The sequence below is a fragment of the Chiloscyllium plagiosum genome, unplaced genomic scaffold (genome assembly GCF_037043375.1).
Source record: "Chiloscyllium plagiosum isolate Xiang-an unplaced genomic scaffold, Cpla_swu_hap1 HiC_scaffold_6, whole genome shotgun sequence".
Taxonomy (NCBI): Eukaryota; Metazoa; Chordata; class Chondrichthyes; order Orectolobiformes; family Hemiscylliidae; genus Chiloscyllium; species Chiloscyllium plagiosum.
The window spans coordinates 31,354,744-31,371,354 of NW_028270144.1; the positions used below are offsets into that span (position 1 = coordinate 31,354,744).

Below are 16,611 nucleotides of genomic sequence, written 5' to 3' on the forward strand. Positions count from 1 at the left end.
TGGGCTGAGAAGTGGCAGATGGAGTTTAATTTAGATAAATGAGGTGCTGCATTTTGGGAAAGCAAATCTTGGCAGGACTTATACAGTTCATGGTAAGGTCCTAGGGAGTGTTGCTGAACAAAGAGACCATGGAGTACAGGTTCATAGCTTCTTGAAAGTGGAGTTGCAGGTAGATAGGATAGTGAAAGTGGTGTTTGGTATGCTTTCCTTTATCGGTCAGAGTATTGAGTACAGAGGTTGGGAGGTCATGTTGCGGCTATACAGGACATTGGCTAGACCACTGTTGGAATATTGCATGCAATTCTGGTCTCCTTTGTATTGGGAAGATGCTGTGAAACTTGAAAGGGTCCAGAAAAGACTTACAAGGATGTTGCCAGATTTGGAGGATTTGAGCTATAGGGCGAGGCTGAATAGGCTGAGGTTGTTTTCCCTGGCGCGTCGGAGGCTGAGGGGTGACCTTATAGAGGTTTACAAAATCATGAGGAGCATGGATAGGATAAATAGGCAAAGTCTTTACCCTGGGATGGGGGAGTCCAGAACTAGAGGGCATACGTTTAGGGTGAAAGGGGAAAGATATAAAAGAGACCTTTTTCATGTAGAGGGTGGTACGTGTACGGAATGAGCTGCCAGAGGAAGTGGTGGAGGCTAGTACAATTGCAACATTTAAGAGGCATTTGGATGGGTATATGAATAGGAAGGTTTTGGAGGGATATGGGTCAGGTGCTGACAGGTGGGACTAGATTGAGTTGGGACATCTGGTCGGCATGGACAAGTTGGACCGAAGTGTCTACTTCCGTTCTGTACATCTCTAGGACTCTAATAGCTGAGATCATAACACAATGTAAAATCATCCAAGTAGTGCATCAAAAGTGTTCCGAGCATAAAAGTAAAGGATGGCTTTTTACTAAGATTAGCACGTTAGCCATCTATAAATTTAAAGAAAAATTACAATGTATGCACAGCAGCATTGTTTAATGCTATTTGGGCATGCAATTGCATTAACTTTTTTTTTAGGCACATTATGCTTAATCAAAACAGGATGTAGCTGTCAAATTACTGTCGGAAATGATCTTAAGTAATTTGCTTGAGAAACCTCAAGAACATTTAGATCTAAATCATTTTTGATTTCTTCTTCTTATTTAAAAGGACATTGTTTTCAACTGAACTGTAAATGGTCCCAATCACTTAACTGACTGCATCAAAGAATGCCATATAAACAAAAAGATGGTATTTGGATCATCGTCTATGTGTTCGTCAGCTCCTGCGCCATTCCTTTGCTCTTTTCCTATAAGCACTGAAAACCTTTTATTTAAATGTTTATGCAACTCCCTTTATAAAATTCTTATTAAATAAGCTTTCTCCATCCCTTTCAGCAGTGCATTAAATGCAACAACTCACCTCATACAAACAAAATTAACTAAGTCTTCTTGGACCAATGCGGTTCTGCTAGTTATTTGCCCTTCTGTCATTGAAAACTATTTTCCATTCACCATTTTCAAAACTATTTGTGATTTTGAGCAACTTTGACAAATGTCCTAAACTTTTCTGCTGTAAATAACAACTCCAGAATCCAGAGCCTTCCACATAGCTGAAGTCTCTTATCCCCAGTATTATTCTGAATAAATCAAATCTGCAACTTCTGAGGTTTGGTATCCTGTCTCAAGTTTAGTGCTCAGTGGAGCATTATATTCAAACCAGTATTCTCTACAGATTTAACATAATTTAATTGTTTTTCTTGGTTTATTAATAAAACTATATAGTATCTAAGCTGCCTTCACAATGTACCTGCTCACATTTAAAGATTTGAGCATATACATCTATATACAGACACATCAGGTTTCACTATTCCTGTTCTTCAACATCCCAGTTAAAAATCTCAGTTAATATTGTCTATCCTCACTCCTCCAACCAAAATTTATCACTTCACACTTGAGGATTACATTTGCTCTATCATGTCTGCCAATTTCCCCAGACTATATTTTTCTCAAGTCAGTTATCAACCTGACTGGTTAGCAAATTTGAGTTTTGTACTAATCTGCAAACCTCAGTTGTAGCCTATGCACCCAAGTTCAGGTCATTAATATTTAATAAAAAGTAAAGGGTTCCTCATACACAAACAGAGACAACATAATTGAGGAGAAAATAACTGTTCAGCTCCACCTCAAACTCCTGGATTTTAAATTATGCTTATGGTTTACAATTTGGCAATTGGTCAAGATAGCAAAAATGATAGTGGAGGGGCAGAAAGCTTTAGAGAGAAAATTCTAGCGCAGGGAGCCTCAGCAGTTAGAAATGTGCCTTTGCATTATAATTAAAGGCAGTCAGCATGGCTTCGAGAGGGACAGGTCATGCCTCACAAACCTTATTGAATTCTTTGAGGGGGTGTCAATTCAGGTTGACGACGGTCGAGCAGTGGATGTAGTGTACATGGATTTCAGCAAGGCATTTGATAGGGTTCCCCATAGTAGGCTCATTCATAAAGTCAGGAAGTATGGGATACAGGGAGATTTGGCTATCTCGATTCAGAATTGGCTGGCTGACAGAAGGCAGAGAGTGGTTGTAGATATTCTGACTGGAGGACAGTATTGAGTGGGGTCCCGCAGGGCTCTGTTCTTGGGCCTCTACTCTTTGTACTTTTTATAAATGACTTGGATGAGGAGGTTGAGGGGTGGGTTAGTAAATTTGCAGATGACACAAAGGTTGGAGGTGTCGTCGATAGTATAGAGGGCTACTGCAGGCTGCAGCGCGACATAGACAGGATGCAGAGCTGGGCTGATAAATGGCAGATGGTGTTCAACCTGGATAAATGCAAAGTGATGCATTTTGGAAGGTCGAACTCGAATGCTGAATATAGGATTAAAGACAGGATTCTTGGCAGAGTGGAGGAACAGAGTGATCTGGGTGTGCAAGTACATAGATCCCTCAAAGTTGCCACCCAAGTGGATAGGGTTGCTAAGAAAGCATATGGTGCTTTGTCTTTCATTAACAGGGGTATCGAGTTTAAGAGCCACGTGGTTTTGTTGCGGCTCTACAAGTCCCTGGTGAGACCACACTTGGAATACGGTGATAAGTTCTGGTCGCCCTACTAAAGGAAAGATAGAGGTTTTGGAGAGGATGCAAAGAAGGTTTATCAGGATGCTGCCTGGACTGGAGGACTTGCCGTATGAAGAAAGGTTGAATAAGCTTGGACTTTTCTCTCTGGAGAAGAGGAAGAGAGGACACCTGATCGAGGTGAACAAAATAATGAGGGGAATAGATAGAGTCAATAGCCAGAGACTTTTCCCCAGGGCAGGAGAAGTCATAGTTTGAAGATATTAGGAGAAAGGTATAAAGGAGACATGAGAGGTAGGTTCTTTACGCAGAGAGTTGTGAATGCATGGAATGCATTGCCAGTTGAGGTGGTGGAAGCGAAATCATTGGGGACATTTAAGCGACTGCTGGACATGCACATGGATAGCAGTGAGTTGAGGGGTGCTTAGGTTAAGTTACTATATTTTACATTAGGATTAAGTCTTGGCACAACATTGTGGGCCTAAGGGCCTGTTCTGTGCTGTACTTTTCTATGTTCTATGTACTGTTAATCATTAGCCATTCCCAGTTGCCACACAATATTGCTATTTTCCAAACTACCCAAGAAATAGATCTACTCACCTTTGTTCGTGTTTTCACTTTGGACTTAGTCTTCTGCTTCCTTTTAAGTTTCTTCTTGCTCAAACCTTTTTTATTTCTGGAACAGCAATGAAAGTTTAAGAGTTAAAGGGCACTACATAACTAAATCTTTCTACACATTGTTCTGCTTTAACGTACATTTCGTTAACGCTAATTCGCTGTAACGTGATTGTCAAATTTGGGACACTTTCTAAAGCATAACATTTTAAAATGTGTGTTGGCAGTAAACGCGATTACATCGCCAACACTAAGCACTGTTTCTGAAGTGTGATTTTTCTATAATGCGGATTTGCACAAGAACGCAACCATCACGTTATAGAAGAACTACCTGTAGCTTCACCAAAATAAAGTGAAACCAAAATTTTGGAAAAATTTAACAAATAAAGTAATTTTGAAAAGGCAATCAATCACAGAGTCACAGAGTTGTTACAGCATGGAAACTGACCCTTTGCTCCTACTCAGGAAATGTGGAAGGCAGATGCTAGAGATCAGAATCGAAGAGTGTGGCACTGGAAAAACACAGTCCAGATAGCATCCGAGGAGCAGGAAAATCGACATTTTGGACATAAGTCCTTCATCAGGAATGGCTCAATTTGTCCATTAAACTACTCCTATTTACCAGCTTTTGGCCCATATCTCTCTAAATCCTTCCTATTCATAACCCCATCCAGATGCCTTTTGAATGTTGCAATTGTACCATTCTCCTCCACTTCTCCTAGCAGCTCATTCAGTGCACCATCCTCTGCATGAAAAAATTGCACCTTAGGTCCCTTTTAAAGTCTTTCCTCGCTCACCTTTAACCTCTGCCTTTTAGTTTTGCACTCCCCTCCCTAGGAAAAAGACCTTGACTCTTCACCCTATCCATGTCCCTCATGATTTTATAAACTTCTATGAGGTCACCCCTCAGCCTCTGATGCTCCAGAGAAAAATAGCCTCGGTCTATTTAGCCTCTCCCTATAGCTCAAACCTTCCAACCCTAGCGACATCCTTGTTAATCTTTTCTGCACCCTTCCAAGTTTAATATCTCTCCTACTGCAGAGAGACCAGAACTGATACACTATTCCAAAAATGACCTAACCAATGTAGTGTACAGCTGCATCATGACCTCTCAAATCCTAAACTCAATGCACTGAACAATAAAGGCAACTGTACAAACTGCCTTCTTCACTACCCTACCTCTGACTCCACCTTCACTGAAATATGCAATCATTAAACTAGCACTACATGAATATATGTATTAACTATCAGGAGCTATTAAACAAATATTAAAAAGGTTTATCTTTAATAATTTGGCACACCAACAATACACACTGATAAATCTACATTTTATGTATAAAATAGAACAAGGCTACTTTGTAAAAACCCATCTGCCTCAATATAGAAATAATAAGTTATTTTAATAAGGCAAGAATTCTAGTGGCTTTTTTTGATGGATTGTAATTTTGTGCTCCACATTTTTCCAATTTACCTTACAGTAGCCTTCACATAGATTCTGGCGAGCAAGGGAACAACAATTGTTTTAAGGAGACAAACAATTTACCTCTTCTCACAGTGCTGAATTTGTATTTTGAAGTGCCTTCACTCAATTGTATTAGTGTGTAAGTCAGATCCTCAATGCAAATGGGCTCAGCCCAGTATTTTGAACTATTTCAAAAACCTTTGTTCATTCAAGTTTAAAAGTAGTAAACTATTTTTGTGAATAATGTACTTGCTGACATTACAATATCAAAAATTGAAATTTTCAGCAGCACTAGAGTCTTATTTTTTAAAATCTGCTTCAAAATGGGATGGAGTGATTCTCTACCTAAATTAATGATAAAATTGGACAAATATTAAAGATCCCTTGCCTGACAGGGCATTCTACATGAAAAGCAGGACTTTCTTCCCTGCAAAGTGGAACAATACTCAATTTACATTGTTCAAGTATACAACTTACAGTACATGTATCACTCTCCATAAATTTGACATCATAAACACCTTTTTCTATTGTTTTAATATTATCCATTTGGCTCCTGTTTCAACACCAACTAAAACCTTGATCAGTGTTTCTGTCAACTTCATGCTAGATTATGTGTTCTCCACAGCAGCCTCCCATCCTCCATCCTGCTCAAATTTTTGCTCATCCAAAACTTTACTGCTCATATCATAATCTGCATCAAGTCCCACTCATCTGTCATCCCCATGTTTGCTGATGTAGAATAGCACCCAGCAATTCAACATCTCCATTTTAAAATCCTCATCCTGTCGCCCCAACTCCTTTAAGGCCTTCGTCCATTCCTTCTCTCTGTAACCTTGTCCAACACTCCTTGAAAACTCCACATTTTTCCAACGGAGTATGTAAATCGCCCTAACTCCATCTACATCACCACGAGAAGTCTTGTCTTCAACCTTTTGGATTCAAAGCCCTTGAATTCTGTCCAGAGTCTCTTCAATTTGCTTTCCTCCTGCAAGATTCTTTTAAAACATGTTTCTGACCAATCTTGTAGCCAGTCCTGTTAATATTCCCTCCTTTGGCTAAATGTTTATTTTCACATTATGCCACATGAAACATTATGCAATGTGTTCCTATAGTAAAAGATGAGATTGGAACTTGTTGCACTATACATATTTTGATCTTTCCAAGTATAACAGATGTTCATATCTTTGTTTCTCCAAGGAAAATGCCAAATAAAGTACTCTTTGATAAAAATAAATCCACTGCTTCACAAAACAATAATGCTCTGTCATTTGACAATGCTCTCTCCTCCTCCTTTAAATGAGAGAAACATGGCTATCGTTTTTAGAAACTAGTGGAAAATCCTAGGATCATGTGATTGGTATTGATTTCATGAAGCATGCATAGATTCAGGTAAGCATTTGCAATGAAAAAATAAGCCCTCTGGTATCTTTTCCTATAAATTTCTGGGGTTCAAGAATATTGAGAACATATCTAGTTATGAAATATACAATTAATTCCTCAATATATTTCACTTTTTTCAAAATTGAGACATATTACTGTCCTGATAAAACCAAACTTTAAGTTCACAACCTAAAGGACCACAATCATGAGTTACTTCAAAATTGCGTGGATTCAGGTTCCTTCAAAAAAAAAACAATTATGCCAATTAGAAATATTCTCAAAGTGGCTACAAAAACCTTTTTTGCAAAGACCATTACTAGGATAAGAAATAATAAACAACAAAATTCTATTGAAAAAAATAAGCTTGAAAGAAAGTATTTAGCCATTACAGTTCAACTTCCTTATTCAGTTAGGGGATTGAGAGCTTCACTGGTTGGGCCAGCAGTTACAGCCCATTTTAACTATCCTTGACAATATGGCAGTGAAATGCCTTTTTGAACCACTGCAGTTCATTTACCGTCAGTAGACCTAAAATATTGAGTGTGTTCCACGAGTTTGACCCACAACAGTGAAGGAACAGCAATATACTTCCAAGTCAGGATGAGATGTGACTTGAAGGAGAATTTTCAGGTGATTGCGTCCCCCTACGTATCTGCAGCTTTTGTCCTTCTAGATGGTGACAGTTATGAATTTCAAAAAAGTGCTGTCCGTGGAGACTTGCTGAATTTCTGCAGTACATTTTGTAGGTGGTACACACTGCTGCTAAGCTTTTCCAGAATACAAGACTTCTAGCATTCACTATCGTCTAATATCACTTTTTTTAAAAATCAGATTGGTATAGCATTATTAAATTAAAACTGGACTATTTCACTGGTCACAGCAAAGAATTCATATCCAATTTGCACAAGATTTAGTATGAACAAAGTAATTATACATCCAAGGATTGGATTTCTGAACTGGTCTTTAAAGTCTCAGAACTGAAATCTACTTCAGCTAAATGTCACCTTCAGGGAACCTTTGCTTACTCAACTTAGAATTGAGGATACTCCCCAGATGGGTTTGCAATTAGCTTCTGTGATGTGTCATATCAGGCCAAACCCAAGAATGTAGAACTCTGTATGCTACCCAATCCTGATCTCTCCTTCCTCCACATCTGTTCCATTGACAAGTTTTCTCCATTACCAATCTTGTTGGACTGCTCAAATTGTTGACTTGAGCAACCTTTACACTTTAGGATACTGACCTGTAGAATGTTGAAGATGTAGGGCAAATTACTAGGTTGCTTTTCCTATTTTAAGCAGGAGTACTCCTCTCTCAAAATTAGCAATTTTGGACAATTCATTTTGCATTGGACAAATGGATCATCAGTAGATGGACGTGAGCTTGCTTGTGATCAAAGATGACTTTTTTTATTTAAGTCCCATCATCTTCTGAATCTATACATTCTACACATCCACCCAGATCAGTACCACTAATCCCCCAACTAAAATATCATTTATATCAAAGCCCATTATCCTCAAAAATTAAAACTTTGTTTTCACTGAAAATTCATAAACACAATTTATTATGTAAAACAGTGGCAAGTTGTTTGTTATCCCTACATGGTACTTGGAATCCAATGGAAAATAAAGAAATAATATTCAACATTTCTTGGAATGAGACTTGTGACTCCTTGGAAAACCCAACTTACCATTGCTGTGTTGGTTTAAGTTTAAAAGCCGTGGGAACTTTATAAGCATTCACTCTATGCTTTCTCTAAAGCACTGCCTTAAACTGAGACTCGTTTCCTTATCTTCAATTGGGTCAATGGGCCGAAGAGTGGCAAATGGAGTTTAATTTGGATAAGTGTGAGGTATTACATTTCGGTAAAATCAAAGACAAGGCTTACACAACTGTAAGTAGAGTCTTAGCCTGTGTTGTAGAACAAAGAGACTTAAGATTCAGGTACATAATTCTTTGACGTTTGCACCACATAGGGTGGCTCAGTGGCTAGCACTTCTGCCTCCACACCAGGATCAGAGGTGTGGAGTTTGCACATTCTCCCCGTGTCTGCGTGAGTTTCCTCCGGGTGCTCCAGTTCCCTCCCACAGTCCAAAGATGTGCAAGTCAGGTGAACTGGCCATACTAAATTGCCCATAACATTAGGTGCATTAGTCAGAGGGCAAAGCATTAGTCAGAGGGGAAACAGGTCTGAGTGGATTACTCTTCGGAGGGTCGGTGTGGATTGGTTGGGCCAAAGGGCCTGTTTCCACACTGTAGGTAATCTAATCTAAAGTTATGATGATTAAGGCAGCTTTGTCATGCTTGCCCTCATTGCTCAGACCTATGAGTATGAGTTGGGATGGGTTAGGGTTAGTGAGGCCTCTTCTGGATTACTGTGTCCAGTCTGGTTACCCTATTTTTTGGAAGGATATTATTAAGCTGGAGAAGGCTCAGAAAAAGATTTTCCAGGAAGTTACCAGGAATGGAAGGTTTGAGTTATAAGGAGAGGCTGGATAGGCTGGGAATTTGTTTTTCACTGAAGTGTACGAGGTTGAGAGGTGACCTTATAGAGGTTTATAAAATAATGGTATAGATAAGGTGAATAAATGACAGGTGTCTTTTTCCTAGGGTGGGAGCTTTGAAGAATAAGGGACATATTTAAGACGTCCTTATAATGGTTTAATTCAGGATTATGGTCGGTATAGACTGGTTGGATTGAATGTTCTGTTACTGTGCCGAATGACTAATGACTCTCACTCATCACCCATGTTCCTCAACCAAGGAGGAATTTGGTCTTCACACAGCAAGCATAAAAAGACAAGTCGTTTAGCCCATTACTTCCACATTTCAGACAGAATTACCAACACCATAAATATTCCAAGTAAATTTTTGTATTAATACCTCAAGATGAAGAGCACAAGATACATGTTAATCACTCTTCCCATTTCATTATCTGAGCAAAACATCCTACATAGTTCAAGACATCACCTCCGAACATTCAAAGTAAGATTGCAGGCTTACAACGCAGAAAATTACCAAAGACAAAAATTCACAACACAATGGCAAAACAATGTAAAAAATACTTGGGATGACTAATTCAAGATGAAAGCCTATCCTGCAACTATGATAAAGCATTTTAAAATAGAGAAACTGCTGTTATATTTAAGAAAATCAGTTTATGATCTTTACCATTAGCAATTTTACAACTACTAGCTAGCAGTCCAAGTGGTTTATGTTGTCTGAGAAGCCTGAAAAACAAATGTGTTCAACTATTCATCTTGGTCTGACCAAGTAAAGAAATGCAAATTTAAATTGCAGGCAAATTAGATTAGCATTAAGAATTAAATTATAATTTGGGAAACTATACACTCCAATAAAATTTATCTCCTCAAATGAACACTTGTCATTCATATGCTCGATTTCACACATTTCCTAGCAACTAAATGCTGTTTATGCTCACATCAAAATTTCTGTTAACATATAAAAGTTAATTTACAAAACTTTACATAATTGCCCATCTAATCATTCATTCTGCAAAATAAAGTGAACATTAAAAGTTACTGGAAGAGTGACTTTAAAGATTCTGGCATTTCCAACTTAATCTAAACAATTAAAATGCAAATAAAGCAGCCTTATCTGCACTTATATTAACTTGTTAATTTATTCTCGGTTTAATTCTTAAGGGGCTGGAGATACACAATGACTTACTTCCACCCAAATATCATTGTTGTCACAACAGTGGCTAAATGCTAATTAAAATACATTAGTCAAATGCTAAAATTTGCAAATAACAGCAACATACAATTAAACCTGGTGTGCAGTTCCAAAAATGTCGCGGTACTCATCTTCAACTGAGCAAAGGTCAAACTGAATAATGCCAGGAAGAAAATGTTTTAAAATAATTTGGTATTAAACATTTTTAAGGGGAAACCATTGCAATATATATCACCAGAAATACACAAGAAATGCTATTATTAAAATTTTAAAAATTAATTGAAAATAGTCTCCCAGTTCCACACAGGCTACCTGATTTTCAGATTATTTAGGATACAGACAATTTTGTTTGAAGAAGTTAGATGGAATAATTGTCCCCGAAGAAAACAGGAATGTGAAAATCAGGCATGAACTTCAGAGGAGCAAGAGAATCAACATGTCGGGCATAAGCCCTTCATCGGGAAGGGCTTACCCATTAACTTGGGTCAGACAAGTGTAAGAAGTAAAATAAAGCTTCAAATAGCTAAGAAACTAATGTTCACCTGTCATTCCCTTAATAATCATCAACAGTTAATAATCATCAACAATAATCATCAACAGTAAACAGTTATATGTTTGTTGAAAAAAATTCAATCTTGAGTGATAAAATCTGCCTTTAAAGTTCTAGAAAAATGTACATGAACCACGGGACTTTTTAAAAATATCTTAAACATACTGTTTGCAACAAACTATTCCGTACAAGACAATTAAAGCATTGTAGTCATGTTCGCATCGACATCATTTTAAAAGAGAAACTGCCCTTGTTTTCAAATTTACCGAAACTAAAGCTATTACTTCGCAACAGTTTAGATCATTTAACTATTTCAACAGTTGCCTCACTAATTTTGTCTGCAAATTTTTTTTTGGTTGCAAGTGAATTTTAGTTTTAGTCTGGATTGCGCAATGTGATACGGATGGATGGAGAGGACAGCAAGTAGCCACTAGATTTATAGTTGGCTGTTCCAGTGAAGTACTCAGCCACTGCATAAGTGCGGCTTGAGTTTAAGCAGTACAAAATTTGAGACTTTATTTCAATATTCAGCAGCTAATCCCTTGTTTGCTAATTTAATAAATATGGTGAGAGACAAAAGAACATGATCACCTTATTGGGATCGTATTATAGAGCGCCTAATAGTCAGTGGGAAATTGAGAAACAAATTTGTAAGGAGAGCTCAGATATCTGTAAGAATAGTAGGGGATTTTAACTTTGCAAACATAGATTGTGACTGCCATGGTGTTATGGGTTTAGATGGAGAGGAATCTGTAAAGTGTGTACAAGAAAATTTTCTGATTCAGTATGTGGATGTATCTACAGGAGAAGGTGCAAAACTTGACCTGCTCTTGGGAAATAAGGCAGGGCAGGTGACTGAGGTGAGCACTTTGGGGCCAACAACCATAATTCTATTAGTTTTAAAATAGTGATGGAAAAGAACAGACCAGATCTGAAAGTTGAAGTTCACAATTGGAGGAAGATTAATTTTGAAAGTATTAGGCAAGAACTTTCAAAAGCTGATTGGGGGCAGATGTTCGCAGGTAAAGGGACGGCTGGAAAATGGGAAGACTTCAGAAATAAGATAATGAGAATCCAGGCACCGTATATTCCTGTTAGGGTAAACGGAAAGGCTGGTAGGTGCACGGAATAAAGAAATTGAGGGTTTGATTAAGAAAAAGAAGGAAGCATACATCAGGTGTAAGACAGGAGAGATCGAGTGAATTCTTTGAAGAGTATAAAGGCAGTAGGAGTATACTTTAGAGAAATCAGGAGGGCCAAAAGGGGGCATGAGATAGCTTTGACAAATAACGTTAGGAGAATCCAAAGAGTTTTTATAAATACATTAAGAACAAAAGTGTAACTAGAGAGAGAATAGGACCCCTCAAAGGTCAGCAAGGCAGCCTTTGTGTAGAGCTGCAGAGGATGGGGAAGATACTAAATCAGTATTTTGTATCAGTATTTACAGTGGTATGTGGAAGATAGAATGTAGGGAAATAGATAGTGACATCTTCAAAAATGCCCTATTACTGGGGAGGAAGTGCTGGATGTCTTGAAACACATACAATTGGATACATCCCTAGGACCTGATCAGGTGGACTCTGTGGGAAGCTGGGGAAGTGATTGCTGGCCCCCTGGCTGAGATATTTGTATCATCGATAGTCACACGTGAAGTGCCAGAAGACTGGAGGTTGGCTAACGCGGTGCCACTGTTTAAGAAAGGTGGTAAGGACAAGCCAGGGAACTATAGACTAGTAAGCCTGACATCAGTGGTGGGCAGGTGTTTGGAAGAAATCCTGAGGGACAGGATGTACATGTATTTGGAAAGGCAAGGACTGATTAGGGATAGTCAACATGTCTTTGTGCATGAGAAATCATTTCTCACAAACTTGATTGAGTTTTTTGAAGAAGTAACAAAGAGGATTGATGAGGGCAGAGCAGTGGACATGATCTGTATAGAAGGAGAAAGTGAGGACTGATCTGTATAGACTTCAGTAAGGTGTTCAACAAGGTTCCCCATGGGAGACTGGTTAGCAAGGTTAGATCTCACTGAACAGAGAGAGAACTAGCCATTTGGATACAGAACTGGCTCAAAGGTAGAAGACAGAGGGTGGTAGTGGAGGGTTGTTTTTCAGACTGGAGGCCAGTGACCAGTGAAGTGCCACAAGGATCGGTGCTGGATCCACTACTTTTTGTCATTTACATAAATGTTTTGGATGTGAGCATAAGAGGTATAGTTAGTAAGTTTGCAGATGACACCAAAATTGAAGGTGTAGTCGACAGCGAAGGTTACCTCAAATTACAATGGGATCTTGATCAGATGGGCCAATGTGCTGAGGAGTGGCAGATGGAGTTTAATTTAGATAAATATGGGGTCCTGCACTTTGGGAAAGCAAATCTTAGCATGATTTGTACACTTAATGGTAAGGTCTTGGGGAGTGTTGATGAACAAAGAGATCTTGGAGTCCAGGTTCATAGCTCCATGAAAGTAGCCGCAGGTAGATAGGATAGTGAAGGTCGCATTTGATATGCTTTCCTTTATTGGTCAGAGCATTGAGTATAGGAGTTGGGAAGTCATGTTGCGGTTGTACAGGACTTTTGTTGGGCCTCTTTTGGAATATTGCGTGCAATTCTGGTCTCCTTCCTATCGGAAGGATGTTGTGAAACTTGAAAGGGTTCAGAAAAGATTTACAAGGATGTTGCCAGGGTTGGAGGATTTGAGCTATAGGGAGAGGTCGAATATGCTGGGGCTGCTTTCCCTGAAGTGTTGGAGGTTGAGAGGTGACCTTATCAAGGTTTATAAAATTATGAGGGACATGGATAGGATAAATAGACAAAGTCAGGGAGTCCAGAACTAGAGGGCATAGGTTTAGGGTGAGAGGGGAAAGATATAAAAGAGACCTAAGGGGCAACTTTTTCATGCAGAGGGTGTATGGAATGAACTGCCAGTGGATGTGGTGAAGGCTGGTAGAATTGCAACATTTAAAAGGCATCTGGATGGGTATACGAATAGGAAGAGTTTGGAGGGATATGGACCGGGTGCTGGCAGGTGGTACGAGACTGGGTTGGGATATTTGGTCAGCATGGACGAGTTTCCATGTTGCTCATGTCCATGACTCTACAACAGCAGATGCTGTGATCCAAAGTAGACAAGTAGGAAGTAGGAAGAACATAGCAAGCCATATAGCATCAGGAGGGGGAGAAGTCAACATTTCAGGTAAAAACCTTTGTCAGGAATGGAGGTGGAGGGGGAAGAGAAGGGGGAGCTGTAGATAAAGGGGAGGGGGTTTGGGTGGGGAGAGGGGCAGAATAGTGAGGCAGTGTTAGGTGAACACAGGTGGTGGGTATGACCTGGTTGGTTGATGGGAGGAATTAATCCGGTTGGTGGCTGGAAGGAAGGGTCAGTCGGTGGAATAGAAAGGAGAAGGCAGGGCTGGAAAGAGAGTCAGGTGGGAAGGTTATTTGAAACTGGAGAACTCAATGATGTGTCCTCTGGTTTGTGGCCTGCTCAGGCTGAAGATAAAGTGTTGTTCCTCCAAATTGCGGTCTGTTTCATTGTGGTAATAGAGGAGGCCAAGGATGAAATGTTGAGAGTGGGAAGAGATTTGAAATGGGCAGTGACTGGGAGGTCAGGCTAGCTCTTACATGCCTGGCTGAAATGCTCAGCAAAATGTTCCTTTAGTTTACATTTGGTCTCACTGACGTAGAGGAGACCACATCAGGAGCACAGGATTCAGGAAACTAGGTTGGAGGAGATGCAGGTGAACCTCTTTCACCTGGAAGGATTGTTTAGGGGCCTGGTTAGAGGTGAGACAGATGGAGTGCCGGCAGGTTTTCCAACTTTTACAGTTGCAGAAGCAGGTACCAGAGGCTTTTGCGAAGGTTGGTAGGGAATGTGGCATGAACCAATCAGTGGTGAAGGCAACGGTCCTTACAGCAGGCAGACGGGGTGGGCAGGGGAAGATGTTCTGGGTGGTGGGGTCTAATTGGAGTTAGTAGAAGTGTTTGCGGATGGTACGTTGAATGCTGCAGCTGTTGGGGTGGAAAGTGAGGACAAAGGGGTCCCTGTCTTGAATATGTTTGGGGCGGTGGAGGGGTGTTGACAGCCGTGCAGCGGTGTCACGAAGCTGGTCGTTTTCTCTAAAAGCTGTTCCTTTTCTCGAGGATACGGTGTCCTTGGTTTTTTTTCAGTGGGGTCGTAAAACAGTCCAGGCTCCGAACGACTGGTTTGGTACAGAGATCAAAGGGTTTAATGAGAGACCTTTTTGTTTATACATATACAGATGAGACTTTAGTCCAAAGCTTTCATGTTTTAGAAATGACCTGTATAATGAAAAGGGAGCGATCAGTCCTAAAAGCTGAAGCCTCGTTTTGAGTCAGTTCAGCTGTGGGCTGAGACAGAAACAGGCTGCTCAACTCTCTTTCCTTCTGCCCTTCTAATTTTGACTTGTCAGCCTCTGTTTCAGTTTTACTCTACGTTTAAGGGGTTTGTTTTTTTGAGACTTGCGTATTTTCAGAGCACCATAAGTCTAGTCTGTCTAGTCCGAGTTCTGCCGGTATTCTATTTTCCATTTTTTGCGTTTCATTCTGTAATTTTGGGAGTAATTTTTCTGTTTAAAACATGGTAGTCAACCTAGCTAATTTACTCTGGCTAATTTTCACAATACACTTAGCAAAACAAATAGCAAAGTTACGGTCTGGACTGCCTGCGTGATAATGCTTTGAGTGGTCTGGCCTAGTCCATAACAGATTGGGGATTCTTTGTGGGATTTAAACAGTGAGTGGTAGATGCTAGTGGCTTTATTTCAGGTGTTGGTTTGGTTGGGTAGACAAAGCTTGGGATAGCAATAGCTCTTTCAGTCACCGAGAGTTTTGTGGAGGTAGACAAGGTGACATTGGAAGTGTAACAAAAAGTGAATAAGGAGTTATAGACAAGCTGGTGTTGAAGCTACCTCCTAATATGAGGAAAGATGTGATGATTTCAGCAGTAGCTCAGCACTTAAATTTGCTGGAAACACCGTCAGGATCTATAGCCATGGCAAGAATTCAATTGCAAATGAAGCAGCTCGAGTTAGAGGTGAAAGATAAGGAAAGAGCAGCAGAAATGAAACAGTGAGTTACAATTAAAAGCAGAAGAGAAAGAAAAGGAGAGTATGTTTGAACTTCAGAAATTGACACTTAAAAAGCGAAGTCAGCTTAAAAAGCTGGAGACAAGTCTAGTGAGGAAGAGAGTGGGGATGAATACATGGTGGGCAAAAGCCTAGCAAGAAACTGCTTATGTTCAAGCATTGCCTAAATTTGCTGAGAAGGATGTGGCAGCCTTTATTCATCTAATTTTGAAAAAAAAATGGCTAAACTAGTGTACAGAAAGGAGTGGAAAATTTGTGATAGGAGTACTGGACAAGCTCCAAGAATACAATTTGTCCTTGCAAATGATATAGCTGATTCACCAGTAGGCATGCTGCCTACTCCAGTTGAAAAGCCAGTGGAGATGCAGGCAACTAAAGCAATGTAGGATGTTTATCCAGCAATCTTCCCAGATTGTGTTTTAAAGAGATCGCAGAGTCACTAGCTGAAGCAGGACAGATCAAAAGGCACAGATAAGGAAGCTGAAATAGCATTATCAAAGTTTATTTTTGATCAGATAAGTGGACAGAACAGGAGTAAATAGATAAACATGCAAGTATCTTCAGCTCTGCTAAACGTATTGAGTTACAACAGAAAGATAAGAACTTAAAGCAGTTGGATCACAAGGCATACACAGAAGGAGAATGAGTGCATCCCTGTGTGTTCTGACTTAACAAATGATTGAGATATACAGCACGGAAACAGACCCTTCGGCTCAACTTGTCCATGTCGACTAGATATCCCTACCCAA

At 39.7% G+C, this 16,611-nt stretch overlaps 1 protein-coding gene across 14 annotated transcripts in view; it reads right to left on the reverse strand.

Moving 5' to 3' along the window:
* mycbp2 (MYC binding protein 2) overlaps nucleotides 1-16,611 on the reverse strand; it is a 256,550-nt gene that overhangs the window by 203,861 nt on the left and 36,078 nt on the right. For all 14 annotated transcript variants that reach the window (XM_087987962.1, XM_087987958.1, XM_087987960.1 and 11 more), the window contains exon 2: nucleotides 3,652-3,727. In XM_087987962.1, the coding sequence (XP_087844088.1) occupies nucleotides 3,652-3,727 (76 nt within the window). The remainder of the gene's footprint in view (nucleotides 1-3,651; nucleotides 3,728-16,611) is intronic.